The sequence below is a fragment of a genome, unplaced genomic scaffold, assembly GCF_019419815.1.
Source record: "Pyrus x bretschneideri cultivar Hongxiangsu unplaced genomic scaffold, Pyrus_bretschneideri_v1 Contig91, whole genome shotgun sequence".
NCBI classification, from domain to species: Eukaryota; Viridiplantae; Streptophyta; class Magnoliopsida; order Rosales; family Rosaceae; genus Pyrus; species Pyrus x bretschneideri.
In genome coordinates, this window is record NW_025999833.1 from 984,655 (window position 1) to 1,011,171 (window position 26,517).

A 26,517-nucleotide genomic window follows, 5' to 3' on the forward strand; every position below is an offset into this window, starting at 1 on the left:
CCCCAATTTCTTTTCTTTTTTTTAGCCATTGGCCAATCAATGTGCGCCACCTAACTTGCTATTTAATGTGCTGATTTATCTTGAGATTTGTTTTTTTTTAATTATTGTCCAATTAATTTGACCATTTTTTTCAATTTTTTTTAAGCCACAACGTTATTTCTCTTAAAATCTAAGAAATTGAATGAACGCTTCAATGAGGTAAACACCGAGTTGCTTCTTTGTATGGCATGTTTGAGTTCGGTGAATAATTTTGCATCTTTTGAATAATTAAGCGAGAATTTCTTTTTGGACCACAAGGTTTCAATTTCAGCATTTTATACCTAATTAAATGTCTTTACTTTTACTTTTATGACTGGTTTTAAAACGAAGCAAACAATTCAAACTTTTTTCCTTCTCTTATTGTAAAATAAGTGTAGAATTATCCTCTATAATTAGAAAACAAAGGAAACAAATGAAAATGAAAACACAAAAAAAAAAGGAACCAAAGAGAAGAACACACAGACAACCAAGATGAAATTGATCAGCAATGAAAAACAGAAAGGCAAAGATATAAATAAAGTGACCTGGCATTAGTTTCTATAAGCTAGGGCCCAAAAATAAACAGCCTAGCAAATACTCAGTAAACGAATAGAAGAAACGACACCATCCAATCGAGAGTTAAGAAATAAAGAGTAGTAGTTTTTCTCTTTCTTCTTTAGGCTGCCTGTTGGTTCTTTCTTCATTGGCCGCCATTACCACCGCACACCCAGACTTGGGTGGTCCTGGGACCACCTTGGTCCCTTAGTAGATCCTCCCCTGGGAGTGGGGGTGATAGGCCTAAGAGGTGTTTATATGATGATGAGTATCACAAGGTGGTGGTAGGAGAATGATATAATGGTGGCGGTGGCAGCAACATTGGTGATGATGGTGGCAATGATGATGGCAATATCGACAATAGGGTAGTGGGGATGGTCATCGTTAAGTCGTAGTGACCACATGGTGTGGTGGAAGTGGAAGTAGTGATCCTCATTGCATTATAGTGAAGTATATCATTAAAGAAGTGAGAAAAAGAAATCCGTCAAAATCTTAGTGGAAGATGTTGGATTTGATACGACAATGCAATATCATAAAATCCCTCGAAGTTTATCAAAGTCCATAACTTTTTTAAATGGGTAAATTACATTTTACCCCTCTCAGGTTTGAGGTCAATTTCAATTCCTTACAACATCTTTAAAACATTTCACTTTCATACCTCACCTATTATTTTATATCAATATAGTACCTCTGTTACATTTTCCATCAATTAATCCATTAAGAGCTAACGTGGCTACCACCTATGTGCCATGTGGCAAATTTTTTTATTTTTTTTAAAATAACCGGAATCTTCAACAAAAGAAAAAAAAAAAAAAAAAAAAAAAAAAAACTGAAAAACGTAGAACCTACCCCACCTTCCCCGCAACCCCTCCCCACGCTTCTTCCCCCTCCAGAGCCGAGCCTCCCAACCACCTCCCTCTTCTCCACTCTCTTCACCTAATCCCTCATTATCATGTCCGCATCCCGACGCGATTTTGTTAATCGAGCCCGAGAGTTGGCTGTAGGTGAAAGATCCGGCCAGGTTGAAAACTGGGTCAGATTGCTGGTAGCAATCGGAGTAGGGGCCGCATTGGAGCCAGTTGACATCACTACCGGTGTCGAGCACCATGTAGAACAATTTTGCCAGAGTCTCAACGCCGATCCAGGAGAAGTACTCGCCGCTACCCTGGCTAACGCCGGAGACGACGGGGGTGGAGAGGTCCTGGGGTTGGATCTTGGCGTGCATGGGCTCGAGATCCCCTTTTTTTATCCCCTGGAGTGCCAACTGGAGCTTGGTATGGAGCGAGTTCACTCGGGCCGAGTCGCGGCCGAATCTGGTAAGGGTGAGGGATTTGTATTCCTTGTGCTAGGAATTGAAGAGGGCGTCGTAGGGGTGGAGCTGGAGGGAGAACTCCAGGTCGAAGGAGGGGAGGTGGTTGGGAGGCTTAGGAGGGAGAAGAGGGGTGGGGAGGGGTTGCGGGGAAGGTGGGGTGGGTTCGAAGTTTCAATTTTTTTTTTTTTTTTTTGAGAAGATTCAGGTTTGAAAAAAATATTAAATTTTTTTTTTTGCCACGTGGCGCAAATGTTGCAACCACGTCAACTCTTAACCAATCTATGGATGAAAAATGTAACGGAGGTACTATATTGAAATAAAATAGTAGGTAAGGTATGAAAGTGAAATGTTTTAAAGATATTGTAAGAAATTGAAATCGATCTCACACCTGAGAGGGTAAAATGTAATTTACCCTTTTAAAATCCACGAACTCATAAAAATGTCTTTATTCAATACAATGACTTTTATTGACTTCATAAGAGTCCATACTCAATACGCTTGAATTTGAGAGTTGCAACATCTATCAAACTCCATATCCATTCACTTAAAGTCATAATTAGTATTAAATTTGCCATTTATAAGATTCAAACTTAAGACGTCTCACATTTCACCTACAAGCGAAAAAAACACATTGGACCTTAGTTTTCGCCAAATTTTTTTATATATTCTTCAATCAAAGCATGTTTTCGACACCATTGCCCAAACAACTGAAACCTTTTTTTGGGGGTGGGGAAGCAAATTGCTTGTCAAAGTCAGTGTCCTATTTTGTTTAGGATTGTATTAGGAAAGAATTAAGTTTCTTTGTACAATTTAAATTGGAATCCTAGAAGCATAATTAGAAAAAGAAAAGAAAGTGTAAAAACTTTCCAACACCCTATACATATAAATAAGGTGCCGCAAGGCTAGAAAAAAAAGGAGAACAACCAAAGACATCCGAGAGAAAATGGATTAGTTATAGGATTTGCAAAAGTACTGTATACTCCATTAATTATCAAAGAAGCCATGGTTTCCCTCTACCTGGGGAAACCACAACTAGATGTAGAAAAAAGTTATCGAATCAATTGTGCGTTTGTAGTTATTCTCTAATTTGTTTAGTCTATTGTTGGATACATAAAAAACAAGATCTAGAGGAGAGTCGGAATTTATAACACATTGAAATGGGTTATTTGCAACTCGACATCGACGAGCAGCAGTAAATCAATCTAACTAGCTAATAAATTAGCACTGAAGTTGATAAACTAGCATGAATTAACACCAACTAGTTGCAACATTATTTCACAACCCCAAAAGAAAAAAAAGAGGAAAAATATTGCAAACACCCTAAAAAATTATTCAGCTGATCCATGAGATGAAATTTCAAAGCGATCACTGTTCAAAAGGAACACGCACGAATAACCGCCCATGCAGGCTAACCACAGCAGATGTTTGGAGCGGATCAATTTTGCCAGGTAAGCTCACAACCTGGAAAACGCAACATAAACTATAATGGAACTGTGATAACAAAAATAAAAAACTTGTAATATATTGTTAAATCTTAACATATTTATCTCCCTCCAACTCTCATGGCAGATAGGAGAGTTTAAAGACCACAAATGCTCACAAATAACCAAATCAAAGCCTTGGTCCAAAATATACCATCGTTGGAGTCGGCATTGGTTTGGACAAACCCAACCAACCTGAGATCCAACCTGCACTTTTGGTAACTCGAGCAAGATTGGGAAAGGATCCGACTCCTATTCTTGGATAAACAACTTAATGATAATTTTTCAGCCTGAACTACAAGGTGACCAAACAGTTTCTGATTTGGATGATTATTTTCTTTTTGCAGGGATGTCCATAACTTAAGAAACTATGAAATCATTATTGTACAAAGACTGCATATATATGCCTGCAAGTACCTTACATATTACTGTATGCATCAATAAAACATGTTTTATTTTTATTTTTTATTTATCATTAAGTTTTATAAAACCTCATGCCTCTTTACATACATAATCGTTTGATAACATATTTTAGGTATCAGTTTCGTATACCAACAAAAAATGTGATGCTCCCCAATGAAAATCCCATATGATTACCCATTTCAAAGTCATAAAGCTCTTGTGGTTCAGTTTGGCAATGTTATTAGCACTCCAAAATTGTCATCATGCACTTCTCCCTCCATTGTGTGTTTTTTTTTTTTTTAGGGAGGAGTCCATGATGACTATTTGGAGTGCCAATACATCTCCCATTCAATTTGGTGTTTTCTTCCCTTCATTATTTTAATCTTTTCTGCTAATTTGGAAATATGAGTAAACCATCTTTGGGTTTTTGGGATCCCACAGGTAATATATATATTTATTTCTGATCCATGCACGAACCTTAGAAGCTAATGGTAAGTATTAGATACCTTCTTAAATGGTGTAATACCCCAAGGATTGTTAATCTGCTCTGGTTGACCTGTTATAACAAGACGTCCAGCTGGATCTGATTGAACTCGGACCTGGTAGGAGTACCATAGATTAAGACACATACTATCTAGATGTCAAAAATGATGGTGAGGAAAATTTTCAAGCGTACGTCAATTGATGCCATATTATGCATATTTAAGGACAATTCAAAGATCCCATTTGATAAATCATTTTGTTAATAACTTATAGTTTTCATTTTTTTTGTTTTTTTGTTTTGTTTGAGAGAAAGGGGAGATACATGGGAGAAATGATGCATATAGAAGAGTGCAGGAAAGATGGTGAGAGAGATATAGAAGATATATAAATATTAAATATACAAAATGAAAACTAAAAAAATCAAAAACCAACAACTACTTTCAGTTGTTTTCACTTCCAAACTTTTGTTTTCATTCATTCTTCTTTACTTCTTCCCCTCTCTTGCATCACCCCTCTTCGTCCCACCTTTCCCCCGTATACTTTCCTCATATCCCAGGCAAACAAAGTGAAAACCAAAAACTAAAAACAAAATGGTTATCAAATGGGCGTTTAGTGTCTTCTATATTCAGACACGCGCGCTTAAATATTGCATAGAAAACGGAGATCAATTTTTGGAAGATTCTTAAACAGAGGATCAAGATCCCGTTTAGAATGAATACATGGAGTTATAATAGAGAAACTCTAGTGATTCAATGAAGCATGAAGATTGAAGACTTTATATGTTGAAGGCAAAGACTGGTGAAGCAACACACCAGATTGATTCCCAATAGGAAGTTATGCAACGTGATAATTGATGGAAGTTTAAATAACATAATATCACTAGAAATGCTTGAACAAGCTCAAATTTAAAACTAAGAATTACCCACTTTTACAAGCTTTCTTGGTTCACAAAATGGATTGAGGTAAATGTTCATATTCATTGTCTTGTATCATTCTCTATTTTGAAGTTTTATCAAGATGAAGTATGGTGTGATCCTAGTGCACATTGATGCTTGCCATCTCTTATGATGGAGAAGCTCACTACCATGGTTTCCAAATCATCAAAACAAACTTGAAAGACTGAAGAAACATAATTTTGGGTCCATCATGGAGAAGTGTGGGTAAATGGATAGAGGAAAAAGTGCTAACTATGTTTCTATCTAGGAAAATTGGAAGAAACCCAAGAAGAGATTCATGTGCATGCTCTAGTAATAGAAGGCGGATAGTCCATTTCGACTACAAAAGCGTCTTGGTGAAAACGCTTATCAAGTATAACTACCTCAAGGCATGGACAGGGGAAAAAGTTCTAACTGCTTTTCTATGTGGGAAAATTGGAAGAAACCCAAGAAGAGATTCATGTGCATGCTCTACTAATAGAAGGTGGTCAGTCCATTTCAACTACAAAAGTGTCTTGGTGAAAACGCTTATCAAGTGTAAATACCTCAAGGCATGGAGGTGTCAGTAACATTCATTGTGGCAGAAATTCAGCCAGTCATTGAAGATGTCCATCATTGTAGACTTTGATTTACTGACAAGTTAATTTTAAAAGGAATGATGGCGGACCAATCCCCTGGATCTTTAGCAAACCCAATCATGGAGCACCAACTAAAATACTAGGCCTAGCATTGCGAAGGACCAGTCAAAGATGGAGATTAATACTGAGCCTAGCATTAAGACAAGGCACCCACAACTTGCCTCTAGGCACCATTTCTTTAACAAACTTCCCATTTGGCATACAAGATGGCAGCAAGGCGACTAAAGGCACGATTAGTAAGCAGCTGCAAAGTTTGAGGTTTACGGTTTCTCAAAGATGAGCCCACACCCTTCTTTATTGTGAAACTTTTATACTTTACAACGCAATTTGGTTCATTTCTCATGTCTTTTCAAATGAAACAATTGGTTTTATTAAAACTGAATCTTGAGGTCTAACAGCTGTCTTCTTTTTAGCAAGCTGATTTCAAACCCACCTCCATGCCTCACTCCCCCAGCCTAGCATTAAAACATATAGTTTTTCCCCTTTATTTTTTCCCCCTTTGCATTGCATGCCAGATCTTTCAAACCCACCTCCATGCCTCGCTCCCACAAGAAGTAAACCAACAAAGTCCCATCTCCATTTCACCCACCTCCATACCGTACTCCTTATTTTTCTTTCCTCTTTGACACTCCAATAGGATTAGCTCAGCTTCTAAACAGCTCTCTTCTATATACCTTCTTTGTTTTTCCTTTATATTTTGTTTATGTTTCTATTCCAGCCACCTCAAACATGTATAAATGACTATTACTTTAATCTGAACTGAACTGAATAAATATATGACCCAATTTTTTATCTTACTTTAATTTTAGCACTGTCTTGTGTTGTTGATGTTGATTATTTATACATAAGTAATTCAATCTGTTCATCTGTTGATAATGTTTTGTTGACAGTGTTGTCTTGCTAAAGAAATAGTCCGTAATTATTTGAGAAGCAAGGGTTCAACTTGGACTGTTTCTTTCAGATTTAATTGATGCATGACTAATTGAGTATTTTATGTTTGAGGACCAACTATTATGCTTCAATGACAGTTAATAACGTGCGTTCTTTATTTATTTCTTATCAAAGTAATCCATGTTCTGAAAGACTTAAGCCTAGCCTTTGCACACCATTGCAGTTGTTGCCTTTCAACAGATTTAAAGAATAAAAAGAATAAATAAAGAATATCATTACTAGTTGTCACATCCCAGCCCGGGCCCCTACCATATCTCAGGCTCAACTCCACCGTAACACGATATTGTCCGTTTTGGGCTCCGACCACGCCCTCACGATTTTGGTTTTGGGAACTCATGCAAGCAGAACTTCCCAGTGGGTCACCCATCCTGGGATTGCTCCAGCCCAATCCCGCTTAACTTCGGAGTTCCAATGGAACCTGAAACCAGTGAGCTCCCAAAAGGCCTTGTGCTAGGCAGAGATGAGAATATACATATAAAGGTTACAAGATCCCCACCCCTGGGCGATGTGGGATCTTACAATCCACCCCCCTTAGGGGCCCGACGTCCTCGTCGCCACACTTCTGGCCAGGGATTGGCTCTGATACCAAATTGTCACATCCCAGCCCGGACCCCCATCACATCCCGGGCTCGACTCTACCGTAGCACAATATTGTCGGTTTTGGGCCCCGACCATGCCCTCACGGTTTTGTTTTTGGGAACTCACGTGAACAGAACTTCCCAGTGGGTCACCCATCCTGGGATTGCTTCAGCCCAATCTCGCGTAACTTCGGATTTCCAAAGGAACCCGAAGCCAGTGAGCTCCCAAAAGGCCTCGTGCTAGGTAGAGATAGGAATATACATATAAAGGTTACAACATCCTCACCCCTGGGCAATGTGGGATTTTACAATCCACCCCCCTTAGGAAAATTTCGTTCCCGAAATTTCATACAATAATATACAACCATTAATATCCAATAAACAAGCATGGGTACAAATCTCTCGTACGATCCTCCGTCTCCCAGGTGGCTTCATCCACCGAGTGATTTCTCCACAAAACTTTCACTAAGCGTACGGTCTTATTCTTCAAAACCTTGTCTTTCCAATCCAAAATCATCACTGGCTCCTCGTCATAAGTTAAATATGGATTAATTTCCAATGGTTGAGGAGGTATCACATGTGATGGATCTGAGATATAATGACGAAGCATGGAAACAAGAAAAACATCGTGCACTTTAGATAACTTTGGAGGCAGCCCAAGCCTGTAAGCAACTTCACCGACTCGCTTGGTGATCTGATACAGTCCGATGTACCTAGGATTTAGCTTACCATTTTTCCCGAACCGTACTACACCTTTCCACGGTGATAACTTTAAAAACACCCAATCACCAACTTTATACACCCGATCAGTGGCATGCTTGTCTGCTAGACTCTTTTGTCGTTCCTGAACCGCTTTCAGGTTAGACTTAATTACCTAAATATTCTTAGTAGTCCCATCTACAATCTCAGGGCCCACCAATACTCTTTAACCAGCATAATGGCGTACAACATGACTTACCATAAAGTGCCTCAAATGGTGACATACCAATGCTCAAATGGTAGCTGTTATTGTAGGCGAATTCCATCAAATCTAAACGTTTATGCCAAGCATCACCAAACTGCAATACCGAAGATCTCAGCATATCCTCTAATGTCTTAATAGTCTTCTCAGATTGCCCGTCTGTTTAAGGATGATATGATATACTATAGAGTAACCTCGAACCAAGAGCCTCCTAAAATGCCACCCAGAACTTAGAAGTAAACTTAGGATCCCAATCAGAAATAATACTAACTGGAACCCCGTTATATTTAAAAATCTTTGATATGAAGAACTCAGCTAATCGGCTTAAAAAATATTTCTCCCCAACTGGAATAAAATGCGCTGATTTAGTAAACCAATCCACTATCACCCAAATACTATCATAACCATTTCATGTACGAGGAAGTTTATACATGAAATCCATGTTGATATCTTCCCATTTCCACTGTGGTATGGCAAGTGGCTGCATCAATCCAAATGGCTTTTTCCTTTCAGCTTTGACCTGTTGACAAATGGCACACCTACTCACATATTCAGCAATTTCTCTTTTCATGTCAGGCCAGTAATAAAATGGTCGAATGGTATGACACATTTTAGTACCCCAAAAATGCATTGCATATGCCGATATATGAGCTTCATCAAGAATTTCTTTCTTTAATTCAGCATTTTTCGGCACGTACATTCGTTTTTCTTGCATAAGCATACCATCAGACTCCCGAACTCTAAGATCTTTCTTTTTCCTCCGTTATAAAGTCTGAATTCACTCCTGAGCTTTTTCATCATTCATCTGAGGCTCGAGCACAAGATCAATTAAAATTGGTCTGACCTAGAAACTAGCAAGCAAAGCTTCCTCCCGATCTTCCACCCCTTACTTCACTCTAGTGGATCTCAAATTTGCAAGAAGAGGGATATGACAAGCGTATAAAGCATTAATTCGGCCTTGAGACTTCCTACTAAGTGCGTATGCCACCACATTTGCACGACCAGTGTGATACTCAATCGTGCAATCATAATCACTGAGCAATTCAATCCATCTTCGTTGTCGAAGATTAAGATTCCTCTTGAGTGAAAAGATACTAAAGACTGTAAAAATCTTACATTTTTCACCATAAAGATAATGTCTCCAAATCTTCAAGGCAAAGATAATGGCTGCTAATTCAAGATCATGAGTAGGATAATTCATCTCATGAGGCTTCAACTGTCGCGAAACATAAGCAATCACCCTACCATGCTGCATCAACACACAACCCAAACTATTCAAGGAAGCATCACTATAGATCTCAAAATTACCACTATCATCTAGGAGCATCTTACCAGGAGTTTTATGAGATTTTACTTCAAATTAAAGATTTGGAGAACATACCTAATGATAGTGAGGCGGAAGAAGAAAAAGATTGTAAACAGAAGAAAAATGATAAAGATAAGAGTCAATCGTCTCAGGGACCTCGTAAGACTCAATTTTAAGAGAAGTGGTGCCAGTTCCAGTTCTTCTAACAAGGGTTTGAGTTCCATCGGGCAGAGAAGGGGTGGTAGATTTTCTGGAGGTCCTCGTTTTCTGAGACAGGGATTCTGGTAGCATAGGTGCTCCCTTATGCCGCAGATGTAATAATAGGCATTTTGGGAAGTGTAAGCAAGGCAACAGCGAATGCTATACTTGTGGTTAGATGGGGCATATGGCTATTCGTTGTCCACAGAATCAGCAGAAGCCCCAGTTTTCTTCCTTACCACCACTAGTTCCGATCCAGCAAGTTTCAGGACCTAGTAGTTATACTCAGACGGGTCGCGGTGGTGCTTATTATTATGAGGGCGACGTAGCTCCTTATTCTGCAGGGCAATATTAGTATCCACAGGATCCATATTATCAGAGTGGTTACCCTCAGTATTCTGGAGGTTATACGTCGTATCCTCCCTATTCAGCTGGTGGGTCTCAATGGTATCCTGGAGGATAGTCCCAGCACATGGAGGTTGCTTCTAGTAGTGCAGGACCATCGAGGCAGCCTAGTCAACCAGGTCAAGGGCGTAGTGTGCAGGGACGCGGTAATCAGGCTAGCAAATGTTGAGGAGGACGACAACAGGCACAGGGGCGTATTCACCACATTACATTATAAGATGCTCAAAATAATCTAGATTTGACCATGGGTACGTTGAATATTCTTGGTCATTTTGCTAGAGTATTAATTGATTGTGGTGCTACGCATTCTGTTATTTCTCGTACATTTGCTTAGACGACACCACCTCTTCCTACAACTCTTGGGTATGATTTAGAGTTTTCAATGCCTATAGGGGAGACATGTTATGTTAACTGTGTGTATATAGGATGTCCCGTGTTGGTGGAGGATGTTATGCTCGCTAACCTCATTCCGTTGGATATTGTTGATTTTGATGTTATTTTGGCACATATTGGTTACATTGTTATCATGCCAATATAGATTACTACGGGAAGACAGTCTCTTTTCATCGTCTTGGATTGCCTAAGGTTACATTTGTGGACGAACGAAGTGGAATGAGGCACGACATTATTTCGGCCGTAAGGGCTAAAAGGATTATTAAAGAAAGGTTGTCAAGGATATTTGGCTCATATGGTGTTGAATGATAATACTCTTAGTAATGTGGAGGATGTGCGAGTAGTCAGACATTTTTCTGACGTCTTCCCTGATGATTTACCTGGGCTACCGCCAGACCGAGACGTGGAGTTCACAATTGATTTACTTCCAGTACATACCCTATATCTTTAACTCCTTATCGAATGGCTCCTGCTGAATTGAGAGAATTGAAAATTCAATTACAGGAACTAGTTGATAAGGGTTTTATTCAGCCTAGTAATTCGTCCTCAAGAATTCCAATTTTATTTGTACGGAAGAAAGATGGGACTTTAAGGCTATGTATTGACTATCGATAATTGAATCGGGTAACAATTAAGAATTGTTATCCGTTACCGCGTATAGATGATTTATTTGATCAACTTCGAGGCACCTGTGTGTTTTCTAAGATTGATTTGAGGTCTGGTTACTATGAGTTGAAGATAAAAAATGAGGATGTTCTTAAGACGACTTTTAGGACTCAATATGGTCATTATGAATTTCTTGTGATGCCATTCGGGTTAACTAATGCACCTGTAGCTTTTATGGACTTGACGATATTTTGGTGTACTCTTAAGTCTAAAGCAGAGCATGTTCGACATTTACTTTGGTGTTGAAGAAATTGAGGGAACATCAATTGTATGCTAAGTTTAGCAAATGCCAATTTTGGTTAGATCAAAAGGTAGCAGTCGTTGAGAATTGGGAGCAGTCACGAACCGTCACAGAGGTACGAAGTTTCCTTGGTCTAGCAGGTTATTATAGACGGTTTGTTAAAGATTTTTCTGTTATTACATTACCACTAACGAGGTTGACAAGAAAAGACGTTAGATTTGAGTGGGACGATAATTGTGAGTAGAGTTTCCAGCAACTGAAGTATTGTCTCACTCATGCACCTGTTTTGACACTCCCAGATGATAGTAATTTTGAGATCTACTGTGATGCTTCCTTGAATGGCTTGGGTTGTGTTGATGCAGCATGGTACAGTTGAAGCATCATGAGATGAATTATCCTACTAATGATCTTGAATTAGCAGTCATTATCTTTGTCTTGAAGATTTGGAAATATTATCTTTATGGTAAAAAATGTAAGATTTTTACGGATCATAAAAGTCTTCAGTATCTTTTCACTCAGAATGATCTTAATCTTCGACAATGAAGATGGATAGAATTGCTCGGTGATTATGATTGCACGATTGAGTATCACCTTGGTCGTGCAAATGTGGTGGCAGACGCACTTAGTAGGAAGTCTCAAGGCCGAATTAATGCTTTATATGCTTGTTGTATCCCTCTTCTTACAAATTTGAGATCCACTGAAGTGAAATTAGGGGTGGAAGATCGGGAGGAAGCTTTGCTTGCTAGTTTCCAGGTCAGACCAATTTGAATTAATCGTGTGCTCGAGGCTCAGATGAATGATGAAGAAACCCAAGAGTTAATTCAGATTTTATCACGAAGGAAAAAGAAAGATCTTAGAGTTCGAGAGTCTGATGGTATGCTTATGCAAGAGAGACGAATGTACGTGGTGTGCCATTTATCAACAGGTCAAAGCTGAAAGGAAAAAGCCATTTGGATTGATGTAGCCACTTCCCATACCACAGTGGAAATAGGAAGATATCACCATAGATTTCGTATATAAACTTCCTCGTACACGAAATGGTTATGATGGTATTTGGGTGATTGTGGATCGGCTTACTAAATCAACGCACTTCATTCCAGTAAGGGAGAAATATTCTTTAAGCCGATTAGCTGAGTTATTCATATAAAAGATTGTTAAATACCATGAGGTTCTAGTTAGTATTATTTCTGATTAGGATTCTAGGTTCACTTCTAAGTTCTGAGTGGCATTTCAGGAGGCTCTTGGTTCGAGGTTACTCTATAGTATATCACATCATCCTTAAACAGACAAGCAATCTAAGAGGACTATTTAAACATTAGAGGATATGCTAAGATCTTCAGTATTGCAGTTTGGTAATACTTGGCATAAATGTTCAGATTTGATGGAATTCGCCTACAATAACAACCATCATTCGAGCATTGGTATGTCACCTTTTGAGGCACTTTATGCTAAGTGTTGTCGTACGTCATTATGCTGGTCAGAGGTTGGTGAAAGAGTATTGGTGGGCCCTTAGATTGTAGATGAGACTACTCAGAATATTCAGGTAATTAAGTCTAACCTGAAAGCGGTCCACGATCGAAAGAGTCTAGCAGACAAGCATGCCACTGATCAGGTGTATAAAGTTGGTGATTTGGTGTTTTTAAAGTTATTACCGTGGAAAGGTGTAATACGGTTCGGGAAAAAGGGTAAGCTAAGTCCTAGGTACATCGGACCGTATCAGATCATCGAGCAAGTCAGTGAAGTTGCTTACAGGCTTGGGTTACCTCCAGAGTTATCTAAAGTGCACAATGTTTTTCATGTTTCCATGCTTCGTCATTATGTCTCAGATCCATCACATGTGATACCTCCTCAACCATTGGAAATTAATCCATATTTAACTTATGACGAGGAGTCAGTGACGATTTTAGATTGGAAAGATAAGGTTTTGAAGAATAAGACCATACGCTTAGTGAAAGTTTTGTGGAGAAATCATTTGGTGGAGGAAGCCACTTGGGAGATGGAGGATCGTATGAGGGATTTGTACCCACGCTTGTTTATTGGATATTAATGGTTGTTTATTATTGTATGAAATTTCGGGGACGAAATTTTCTTAAGGGGGTAGGTTGTGACAACCCGTCCCGAAATATAATATATTTTATCCTTTATAACGTGGAATGACTATTTTACACTTGAGCGTTGAGTTGTGAATATATCATTGGGCTAAGAAAATGGACTAAATATTTTCATTTCCTACTTCTTTTGACCCAATTGAAACTTGGGATTGTTTTGGATGAATCTTAGCCTAGAATTGGTAGCCCAATTAGGGCTTAACGATTTTATATGGATACCCAATCTGGACACACACACACACGTGCACACACATGTATAGACCTCTCTCTCCCTCTCTCGAGTCTTCCTCGTCCGTACAATTCGTACGTCCAATCTCTCTACTAGCTTCATCTCTTACAGATCGAGCTAATAGAGTTTGTTTTTGAACTCCTTGCAAGCCTTGGAGTCGAGCCATGCCTTTGGTTTGAGGAAAAGACTAGTAGAACTCAAGATGCCCGAGCTCCGGTAAGGAGTGGAATTTTCTTCTGTGTGATCGAGAAGATGTTAGCTGGATTTAAGACTTAAGAAGTTAAGAATTCATCTTCTCTAGCATGTTAGGGTAGTTTTGGTCAAGTTTGGACGTCGAAATGAGCTTGGTTGTGGGATTGCAGGAATAGCTGGTTTTTCAAGGATTTTACTGGCCATTTTCCGTTGGGTTTAGGATGTAAAAGTGGTAAAGAACTAGTTCTAATCGTTTAGAGCTTCATTTTGGTACAAATTTCATGAAATTTGGTTGAGAAATGGCGACGAAAGTTTTAAGTTTTTCCAGAAACCGACGAGTGCAGCGGTGGCCGGCGTCGAAATCTGGCGAACCATCAAAGAAGAAGGAGAATATTCCGTCTAATTTTGACAGAATATGCTAACAGCGTCAGGTAAAATTAACGGTATATGCTGTTATTTAACGGAATATTCCTTAATGCCGTTAGGAAATCCGTCAGTGTGCCAGGCATGTGCTTGCACGTGGGTGGTGCGTTTGGCCGTGCCTTGGCCGGCGCGTGAGGGCGCGTGGGAACTTAGAAAATTATTCTAAAAATATGGGGATGTTCGTAGGGTTAAATAGGCCACGATGATATATTCAAATACCCCAATTGAGCAATGTATAAGAAGTTATCACCTAATTTTGGTTATGTGCTTAAAATTAAAATAGTTGTTTCATATATAGGTGAGACGTTTCTAGAGGACGAGCGCATTCAGGCGAGGCTCGGGGGTTACGACCTTGCCACATCAGTGAGCAGGCTTTTGGCTTTCAATATATATATATGTTTGGTATTTTTCCCAGAAACTCATTTAAATGGACTTATGTTTTGAAATGCCATGCCAAATATTTTGTACTTAGAATATGTATTTAGTAGTTTCACATATTTATGTTTGACGCTGCAGAAGCTTAGGTAAGTGCCAATTGAGTTTATAGATTGTGGATGTGAGTTGCATGATTATGTTGAGATGTGTTATAGCTCATAAACTTGCACCCTGGTGTTAGTGCTCCCACCCGTGGTCAGGCCACAATCCTTCACGTGATGTTCACCTCCCGTATCATACTCACCTTGGATCCAAGTTAGGTGCATAGTCCTGTCGTATAGACCACTATAGGTGGTTTCGACTCGTAAGTGCCCTGCGATCATTCGCACAGTCTTCACGTGATCGTAGCACTTGAGTGTATTTATTTACACCCAGTCCTGTCGTACAGACCGCTTTAGGTGGTTCCGACTCGTATGCAGGCATACTTGTTGAGCTACTGGTTGAGCTGTGCAGGTCAAATTAGGTGACTCCGACTAGATGGATGAGCAATAGATTCAGCCGTACAGGGCATATTAAGTGACTCCGGCTGACATATCATTTGCATTGGTTTATATCACCTGGCTTACATATTTTATGCTAAGATATTTGACATGGCACATATGTGGATTTTACTATTCCGAGCATGGTTTTGACATACGTATGTATTCTATTTTCTGGGAAATTATATAGGTCTTACAGCGAGGGGTTATTCCCTTTGATAAGTGAAATAATTTTGAAAAGTTTTGTTTTTGCCCACTTACACTTTTTGTTTTGCGCCCCTCCAAGTTTTAGGTAGGAGTGCTTGTTGATGGCTTATGGGGAATTAACTGCGGTTCTGACAGATTATCACTAATGTAGGACCACCTCTAGTATTGTATAATTAGTATTTGTCCTGCTGGACTGCACTTTGGCTACCTATGTTTTGATTATTGTGTAACCACACTTAAATATCGGGATTGCACTTTTATTTCCTTAAGTGTAAATTAGTTAGCTTGGTTCTTAGTTATTCACATTTTGACAGAATATTTCCGGCCAGGGATTGGCTCTGATACCAAATTGTCACATCCCAGCCCGGGCCCCCACCACATCCTGGGCTCGACTCTACTGTAGCACGATATTGTCCGCTTTGGACCCCGACCACGCCTTCACGATTTTGTTTTTGGGAACTCACACGAGCAAAACTTCCTAGTGAGCCACCCATCCTGGGATTGCTCCAGCCCAATCTCGCTTAACTTCGTAGTTCCAATGGAACCCGAAGTCAGTGAGCTCCCCAAAGGCCTGACGCTAAGTAGAGATAGAAAAATACATATAAAGCTTATAAGATCCTCAGCCCTGGACGATGTGGGATCTCACACTAGTAGCCATAAGACTAGTGAATGAATTAATGCCAGAGTGGTAATAAAATATCTTAACATAACCACCACAGTGCATCTGATTAATCATAGCCATCCAATCATAACTATTTAAACAAGATCATGCTAAAATCCCCATGTTATCATACAGTATATAAACCAGCACAAAAGAGAGGTAAATAGAAGAGTGGAAGGAAGAGGGTAACAAGGGTTTACCTCCTCACGCAGAAGACCAGGAACCAAAGCATATACCTCAAAGCAATCTTTCTGAGCATGTAGAGATGAAAGTTGTCAGGACCAACAAAAGATAGCCAGCAATTCAATCAAATCTACAATATAGGGAAGCATATTAGGAAAAGTAATATAAAACACACTTACAGTTTCTCGTACATTGACCTTCACCCAATCAGCTGGAGGTCCAAGATCAACAACAGTCGTGACTATCCTACCAAATGAAAACCATGTCGCATTGATTTGATGAGGAAAAAAAAACAGAAGGGTAATTAAATGCAGCCTCAATGTGCACACAATTATTCTTAGTAAAGTTTATTCCAAATTCAAGCATATCAAAACAGACTCCAAAAATTTCAAATGAATGTTAACATACCATCACATTTTAGCAATGCATGAAAGTAAAATCATTCAACTGGAACAAGTAAGGAGAAGAAGAGTTGGTCAAGAACATGGAAATCATAGCAAAATAAATATATTTACAGGAATGACCAGCAAGTAACAATCTTAACTGCTTATCTGCCTCAATATTTGTAGTTGCAAGCTCCATGTTTGTTGGTGGCCTGTGTTTAACCGAACCTGACAAGACAATGTAAACAGTAAATGTATATTGGCAATAAAATATTGATTGGCCAGAAGGATTTTCTTTGCAGGGGAACATACCAATGCTTTTAAGACTCTTTTCACGCTTTGGGGTAGAACTCAAGTGCTTGTCCTATAAGTAAAAGAAATTTCAAAAGAAAATTTTGAAATGTATTAAATGGTGTCCAACCTTTCCAATCCAGGCATACAAAACTTAAATAATATTAATAAGTACAATCATTATAGCGAGACAGAGAGAATCAACAAACCTTAATAATAGGCTCGGCAACGTCACCATATCCAACAAGACGCTGTGCATGCCAACCCTGCATTGCACGAGCTGCAGCATTTCTTCGTGCCCTGCCTGATCCAAGAGCTTGATGAGCACTTGCCTACACAAAAGAAAAATATAAGTGTCACTGGAAGAGGAAGGGACAGGTGTCCATTGTATACACTATGCAGTTAAGAGACCTTATGTATTGGCCTAAAAAGTTGGCTCCATACAAGCCAAGATGGATGTGAAGAGAATCCCACATCGGAGAAGTACAACAATAATCTAAGGTTTAAATATAGGTGTTCCACTTCTAATTGCACCGATGCCTTTTTAAATAAAACCCCACACCTAAGGTCCATTGGGCGATACCACCCAGGGGATTGTTCTAGGTGGTTCAGTGGGGACAACATCGGTGCATGACAGCCTTATTACTCTTGGAGGACCGGTGGAAAAAGGTGGAGCATGGCTAGTAGAGCAGGGCTCTGGAAATCCTAGTCTGCCAGGAGCTAGGTGGAGCAAGGGCTCCTAGTGGGGCTTAAAGAAAAATCATTGCCGAAGGAGGTAGAGTTGTGGGTGCGGCGACCATACCATTCTTGGAAACGTGCAGGTTGTTGTGAAGGATGGCATTACCTTGGCTTGTTCTCGGGTGGAAGATTGTTGGTGTAAAAGGTTGGCTTGATATAAGCCAAGATGGATGTGTAGAGAATTGCACATCAGAGAAGTACAACAATAATCTAAGGTTTAAATATAGGTGTTCCACTTCTAATTGCATTAAGGCCTTTTGAGATAAAACCCCACACCTAAGGTCCATTGGGCTTGATATCACCTAGAGGATTGGGCCTAGGTGGTTAAGTGAGGCAATATCAGTGCATGGCAGCCTTAGCAGTGGACTTTTATGGAGCCTGTGACACAACATTATGCTGAACATTCAGAAAGGCAACTACAAAAGTGACAACACCATGAAATTTTTATGGTCAGTTAATTCAACAATCCTATTAACCTAGCCAAAAAAGTGGAAAATCCAGATGCAATCGAGAACTAAAATGTAAACAAATGGAAAATCCACCTCCTTCTCAACACTTGCAGATTGAGTGATGGGTCCCACAGGAAGTCGAAGCTCACCATATTTCCTCTTATGCTTCTCATATTCCAAAAGTGCCTGCACAAGTTGATAAGCTTAGGGAATAGAGGACGCGTGAAACAATCCAAAGCTTCCGCAACAACTAGCAATTTGATGCCATTACTGAAACAACCCTTGACCATATACTAGAGAAACAGAGAGCTCATTTGGAAGTACTTTTAAAATGATTGAAAGCACTTCTGGGCAATATGTTTTTGGAACCAATCTTCTATAAAAATGCAAGTGAATCCTCAAAATGCACTTAAAGTGCTTCTTGAAAGAAGCACATAACCGGTGCTTCTTGCAGGAAGCACTTTAAATGATTTTATAACCCAAAAACATTTTTGCTAAAAGCACTTTCAGTCATTTTAAAAGCACTTCCAAATGAGCCCTAGTAGCAACAAACTCATAGAATTCATTTTAAGTGGGCTCATATCCCCATAATGTCCATGAAATAACAAATATACTTTATTCTAAGTATTTTAAATCATTAACTAGAAAATCCACGTCATGTTTATGATTGTGGCACGTACCCGCTACCCAGTTACCATTACTAATTTCTAAATAAATAGAAGCACACGTTGTCTAGTGATCGTGAAGAGTTAATGTTTACCACAAAATCAAGTTTCTACCAAGGGAGCAAGATTTGTAGTTGCCGATATCATGAACAGTTAATGTTTATCTTATCCCTGGAAAAAGGCATTACCTTCTCATAAAATATGCGGAATGTCCAAGATACTGTTGTGCACGTCCTGAGGGAGAGAAAGAGATACAGTAAATTGGACTCTGAATTTGCAGATATTAAAAGATGAAAATAAATAAAACAGAGATGTAATACACCCAGCAACATAGGATAAGATGAAGCTAGCAACCAAAATATAAAAAGATAAGAATGGAAATATAGCAGAAATATAGCAGTAATAATGTCAGGTGTCTTGAAACGTTTTCTTTCAGGGACATGAGCTATATGCAGGTTACAAACCAAAATCCACCATGGCCTCCAATGGAAAAAAAAAAAAAAAGCTAAACACAAATGTCAAAGCAATGCAAGCAGAAATAAATATTTTCTTTATTATTGGGGAGGACACAGGCTATATGCACCTTACAAACCAAAACTTGCAACAACCTGCAACAGTAGAACATCTCATCTCCCAAATGTCAGCCGGTTGTAAATTTTTATAGCAGTGACCAAGGTCTTGAATTTTTAGTAAGAATAATGCAGGTCCTAAATGACTGCTAGAAGTCAACCGTAAACATAATGTTCCATACTTGGGGGGATGGAAGGACTCTCCTACTTGCCGCCACAACTTTGATGCAGTCACCTACAGTTGCCATAGTATAATTCAATTAATAAATATTTAAACATATCTTAAGCACATAAATTAATCTAATTTAATCCAGATTCATAAATTAAATATGACCAAGCGTTCAGAAAATTTTCAAAATACTCCTCAGGACTTGTAGCTTATAAATTATGGCTTTAGTGATAGTAAAGCTTCGGCAGCTAGAATTTTTTAGCAAATAATTATAAAATAAAATAATAACATTCTCTTACTTATTAATAGGGTTTAGGGTTTAGACATGCGCAGGAAAAGGCAAAGTTTACTACAATGGAATAATGGATTAACAGAGGAACAACTGAATGTGAATAAAAAAAACAGTTTCCTATGTATTCAAGGCCATGGTCAACTTCCTACAGAAGGCTATTCAAATAGGATGTCTGTGTCCAACTCCACTTCCATGTCAGTTATGTTTCTTTGGTCAACATTCTTCCCATTTTTCAGTCTTAAAAAATAGTTGCATGAAGTCTAGAGGTTAGTCCAAATCAAAATGTGATATAAAATCAGTGTATTAAAAGCGTGAGGCGTGGGCGAGGTGTCCGAGGGATAGCCTGGCCTAGGCGTGAGGCGAAGCCTCACAGGACCTAAATTTTTTAATATATACGCTAAGCGTACAAATATATTATATTAAAAAAAACAGAAGATTATTAACCAATAATCACCCTGAGCACACTCATATATTATAAATATATATACACACATATATAGATATATATTATATATTATATTACATATATACATATAAAGCACAATGAGCACACATATAACAATGCACGCAAACAGCACTCACATCCATTATATAAAAAATAAAAAAATAAATAAAAAGGCAGAGAGACGATAGTGCAAGGAAGAGGTATGAGGCAATTAAAACCCTACCCAAACTTTGGGTTTGTGAGTTAAAAAAAAAACAAAAAAGCCCTGAGGCGCGCCTTCTGCCGCCTAGGCAGCTCCGACGATGCCTTCCGCCGCTTAGGCGGCTCTGGTGAAGCCTTACGCCCACTCCCTCAAAACAAAGGCGGCAACCCACAAGCCCAGCCTCAGAGGGCGTCTAGGCACGCCTTGAGGCGAGCCTTTTAAAACATTGAATAAAATTCAAATTAAATAACACAATTAATAGAACATCGAATAATGGAAAGTTCCCAAACAAATTAAGGAAAGTACCATTAAATAGACTACATTCAAGCCACTGCATAAAGTTCATACGTGTCCAGAACACAACTCAGACAAAGAACTCTGTTCCAATGGCTTGCTGATAGGTGACTCAAAAACTCTTTTTTTTACTTCAAACATGAAAAGACATTGATAACTTCAAACCTATCTTCTATCTTCTTGAAAAATAATTAGGGAAGTGCCACTCATATCCATCATTGACATAAAGATGAAACAAGGGTAAGGAGTAGGTACAACTTGGATAAGATTTTTACTCAAGAACTCCAACTCAGTTCTGCTAAAAGTTTAAAACTAGCACTTAGAAACAGCTCAACACAAACTTCCTGCCACCAAACCACTTCACCTCACACCACACACCATCCTAGATTCACAATTAGGATCACACAAACACAAGAAAACTTCTATTAATAAATATCTATTAAATCGCATTAAAGGATGCATGAAAATTTTGGTCTGAACAATGCTCCATCCCTGCTTGTGTGTGCAGCATGGGTTGCCTAACTTGCATTGGAGTGATTCCAAGACAATTGAATCAAGATTTTGGACACCGTTTACTGACCACCAGCTTCCTTGTCCCCTGCCGTTCCCCACTACCCTGCTGTCCCATACCTATCCACAACCCAGATCCCCATTCCATTGCAGCAACCCAATTTTTTTCTCTGATTATTTTTTTTAAACAACATTTTCTCTTCTTCTCTTTTTTTCTCTAACATTTTCTCTAATATTTTTTTATGTCTGCGTGGAGTCGTGGACCCTTTTTATGGGTGGGTGCTGGGAATGGACAGGAGAAGACACAAAAATAAAAAAATAAAAAATAAAAACCCTTCAGTTTGACATAAGATGAATGAAATCAAATGGCCAAGGAGAAAAATTGGCTGTTTTTAAGAGTTTCAGGTCCTTCATTTTTTGAAATTTTCAACTTGGGTGATAGTTCAAGGGGCAATTCGGGAGTTTACTCTTCATTCTATCCATAAGCAAAAGCCTAACAATTAGCCTTATTTTAGGGCGTGTGAAAAAGACCACCCTTATTTTATTTGCTTTCAAGTGTTAGAAATAATTTAGGAGTTGACTGTATATTTGGCTAAATTTATAGAAAATTAGGAAGTTTTCTATGGTATTAGGTCTAATTATTAAGATTTCCTCCTATTTTAGGGTATTTTGGGAAACTTACTATATGGAATGCCAATGTAAATAACTCACTCATTTTCGCTGAATACTTATTACGCCTATTGAAACTGAGAACACAAGATCAGACTTGAAGCTTTCATAAATTTTTGCTCCAAATGTGATAACCATTCAAATCAATACTATTCTTGGATGGTTAATGGCTTTAACATCCAGCAATACTAATTACAATAACACATTCTACAATCTAATGGATTAAGACATAGAAGTTAAGCTTACAACAAAGGTAGTTCAAAACTTATGCTTTTGACAGCCAAGTGTTTGGGATAGAAAACCTCTAACACAAATCCAACTTATTGGTTAGAGTAGGTTAAAGACAAATAGAAATCCCCTAGTAATTTCAAAACTTTGTATACCCAATAGGAACTTTATACCCTTGAAGAATTGTTCTATTTGTCTCAAAGTTCCATCAAATATCATCATCTTGTTTTTCCTGTTTCTTTCATTTTTTCTTCTCCAGGTATATCGTTAAAGTTGAGTCAAATACGAGTGGAAACAACAAGAGAATGATATAAAAACGCCCCAAAAATGTATTAGATAGGAACCATTATTGTGTTCTCTTTTTTCTATGCTTCTTTCATCAACCGTGATAGAAAAATAAAAATAAGTTACCAAAATTTACCAAAAGCACTGTATATATTTACCAAATTTTCTCTTAGACTCCATGAATGAGCATTCTATATTTCAACTGCCACCAACTCTAGTATAACCAATCAGGTCAATTTGGAAGTAACAAAAACTATTTATTGAAAAACCATGCATCCATCATATGATCCCAGCATTTGACACCAGAGAATGCATTAGTGATAGGACAAACATAACTTTATTGAGCTTGGCATGGTTTGGTAAAAACACTTAAAACTTATAAACCAGCAAAGCCTGTGAAACTTTGAATCAAATTCTACTTGAGTGCAACCATTCTTTGCAATGCTGTGTACATGCATAACAGAAATCGACGATTGCCAACAGATGTAAGATTATGCTGAGCTTTAAGTTTAATTATTCCAACATGCAACAAGAAGTATACATACCACGTCATAGCCACCCAATCTAGTAACAGCTCTCCATAACCTACATCCCACAGAAAGATTGCAGAAACTAGTCAACACCTGATTTCAGCCTTCAGACACACACAACTCCTTTTTATACGCAAAATACAAACATGATTCAATACTGAAAATAATTATCACCAGAAACTTACTTAAGGCAATTCAGCGGCTCTCCATAAAACTTTGGGGCCTTAAACTCTAAGGCATTCTCCCTATAGAAACTTTCCACCTCCTTCGTAAATGCTGCTTGCTGCGATGGTGTCCCATCCCCAGATTCCTCAGCCTCAACCATCTGCAAATTAGAAAAGAAAATAATTGTTGTAGAAAAGGAAACAGGAAACTTGAAGGGAAAAGAAAAAAATCCAATCGAGAAATTTTGCGTAACTCAGAATACTCATTTGAGTCAAGTCATTCAGAAGCAAAACATTATATCTGGATAAGTATATATGCTCAAAGTAGGATACCTCGGTATCGTTCAACCCATTCTTCAACTCCCCTACTCCCACTTGTTTATCTACAGTTTTGAGCTGATTCCTAACACTGGCATTGCTGGCATTGTCCTTGTGTTGTATGGGCACATCACTAAGAAGAGCCTCATTGACTTTAACATCAGCAACATTTGCCTCATGAGTAGGCGGGTTGATCACAGTAACATGTCTCATAACTTGATCGTTGGTTTCCAATTGAGGTAGCTGCCCAGTTTGATCCTCCTTGGACTCGTGCTGTTTGGTATTGGATTCATTGTGCAACTTTTCCTTGTCCTCCATCTAAACTATATTGAGTCTAGCCTCTGAAATCTGAATGCAGTATAATATTAACTCAGGTAATTTACATTTGATGTATATTACTAAAACGAAGCATTATACCGCTTCCCTCCTGGCGCTGACCTAAATAAACAAACATGAAAATCAACAAAACCCGAAAGAGATGATTGGCACTGGCAGTCTGGCACGGCCAATGACGGTTGATTAAACAAAAAATTAAACAAAAGGAAATCAAAACCCTAACAGTAACAAACGAGTGTGACGTAATCAATTCAAGTGTTTTGCTGTGGTTTTGTTGATTTATTATCTTATGATTCTCCAGGAAGCCAAACAGATAATCAAAATTAAAATTCACGACAATACCAAGAAATTGAAATGCGGGGAGTGAAGTGAAGCTTACCTTTCTTTCTTGGCTGTAAAGGCAAAGTCGCGGCGGAGACTGAGGGAAGCCAGAAGGTGCAACTGCGACGTCGTCGTATTATGGCAGATAATGCAGGTAATGGGAGAGTGGGGGGAGCAGAGACGAGAGAGAGAGAGAGAATTTAATCAAAATAGATAATACAAGGAATTGTAATTATCCGAAAACGGAATACATGGAAAGGTTTTACGAATTCTTTCATGGCATTTACAGATCGATCACCGCCGTCGATCGGAAAGTGGAGAATTCTTCAACGCCGGTGGCAAGTTGACGGAGACAATCAGACACCTCTCTCTCTCCCTCTCTGTTCCCTGCTGCTCCTTTCCGCCTCGAAAGAATTTATCAAATATAGCAAAAAATTAATGCTTAATTTCAAAAATGTAACTTTTTTATAAAAACCTTCAAATATTATATATCTAAAATTTCGCTTAAATAAACACAAATACCGTTAAATTTAATAATTAAATAAATTAAAAGCTTTTTAGCTACTGTCGCTTCAAGCTCTGGTCCAACTTCACCTTCGCTTCTACACTCCACCACCACAACCCTATCCCCTTCAACCCCCTCCTCACCGACATTGAGTGTTGTCGTGATTACCGCAAGTGGGAGCAGCAGAATTTCAATCATGCCTACAAAGCCTTTTTTCTTACTAATATCATTTTTAGATTTAAATATAAAAATAGTTTCTAAAGTTAATCCACATGTCGTTATATGATTGTATTTGTGAGACCCACGTGGCACCACATCATCACACTAACAGAGCAATTGATAGATATTTCATGAAAAAACTAAATTGCTCACGATGGACAATTTCAAAGAAAAACTAAAATAATTCACAATAGACAAATTCAAGAACACTACTATTGATTATCATTAATTGTTAAGAACCAGATTAAGGAGTTATGTCAATGTCACAAATCATTTTGGCTAAAAAACCTTTAATTTATTTTATTGTTAAATTTGAGAGTATTTGTATCTATTTAGGTGGAATTTTGAATACATTTGAAAGATTTTATAAAAAGTGACATTTTTGAAATTAAGGGTTAATTTTTTATTATATTTGATAAATACTCGACTAGTGACTAGACATGAATGAATGCTCAACACTTGGAAAATTAGCCATTTTATAGCCGGTTCAATGGGCCCATTACTAAACCGAAAATTAAATTCAACAATAAATATACAAACCCTTTCGACCCAAATTTTACCATGGATTTTATGTACAAAAAGTCCACGTCAGCAATTGTGGAGCCAAAAATAATCAAGAAAAATATAGAAGCGACACGTGGATTCTATGGTGAAAAGACAAAATTATCCTCGAGGCACAACGAAGCTTCTACGCGCTAGCAGCAAACATTCATCACTCAATCAAGGTCAAAAGTGATCAAAATAGTTATTTATTCAAAACCTATTTCATCCATCTTCATCAAATCCTCCCCACAAGGTAATTCTCAAATTATTTCTTTCAAATTATATTAATTAGCTAACTAATTGATTTATTATTTAGCTAATTGATTGTAATTAAAACCAAAAAATACCTCATATGGCTGATCCTCATTCTCCTAATAGAGCCGACCATACCCTATAAATACCACTTCATTTTCTCTAAAACCTTAAGTTGAATCCTCTTGCAAAATTCTCTAAATTCTTCAAACACTTTTCCCTCAAAACTCTAACTTTGGCATCGGAGGTTCTTCAGCCAAAGCCCCCACATTCATTGAAGGTTCTTCTAAGCTCTTCCAATCCAAATGGCGAACAACACTATTCTCGACAAGTCATAGATTTGACAAGCCCCCTTGCACGGCAAACGACCTTGGTGAATCAGCTCTTACAGTGCACCGACATCCAACGTGCCTCACACGAGGTGTCTTGAAGTAGGACAAGGGCAAATAAGGAGCCTCTCCAGCAGTATCCCGGCAAGCAGCCACTCTACCAACCACGAATCAAGCGTTCGGGCAATGTACACTCCCGATTGGGCCCTCGAGATTGCGTATACTCTCGTCTTAGCCTGCAAATGAGCGTGCACTCTCGACTAGGCCCATGGACGAGCATACACTCATGGTTGGGGCCACACTTTGATAATCAACATGAGCAGCCTTCCAGGCAAAGCGTTCATTCGAGGCTAGGCCCGCAAGGAACATCC

The 26,517-nt window shown here is 38.5% G+C and overlaps 1 protein-coding gene across 2 annotated transcripts; it reads right to left on the reverse strand.

Moving 5' to 3' along the window:
* Positions 1 to 2,934: 2,934 nt before the first annotated feature.
* LOC103952921 (AT-rich interactive domain-containing protein 5) lies at positions 2,935 to 24,731 on the reverse strand. 2 transcript variants are annotated; one of them, XM_048576822.1, is made up of 15 exons: positions 24,357 to 24,731; positions 23,657 to 23,989; positions 23,345 to 23,484; positions 23,175 to 23,214; positions 19,718 to 19,770; positions 19,155 to 19,200; positions 18,395 to 18,487; positions 17,324 to 17,446; positions 17,136 to 17,187; positions 16,985 to 17,051; positions 16,620 to 16,686; positions 16,458 to 16,508; positions 4,275 to 4,367; positions 3,521 to 3,618; positions 2,935 to 3,346 (listed from the first exon to the last, which is right to left on the reverse strand). In XM_048576822.1, the coding sequence occupies exons 2-15, from the start codon at positions 23,957 to 23,959 to the stop codon at positions 3,340 to 3,342; spliced, it is 1,233 nt and encodes a 410-aa protein (XP_048432779.1). In that variant the 5' UTR covers positions 23,960 to 23,989; positions 24,357 to 24,731; the 3' UTR covers positions 2,935 to 3,339. The 2 variants fall into 2 exon arrangements, with proteins under 2 accessions (XP_048432779.1, XP_009362900.2); XM_009364625.3 differs by lacking the exon at positions 3,521 to 3,618 and having other exon boundaries at positions 24,357 to 24,729.
* Between the last annotated feature and the right edge of the window lie 1,786 nt (positions 24,732 to 26,517).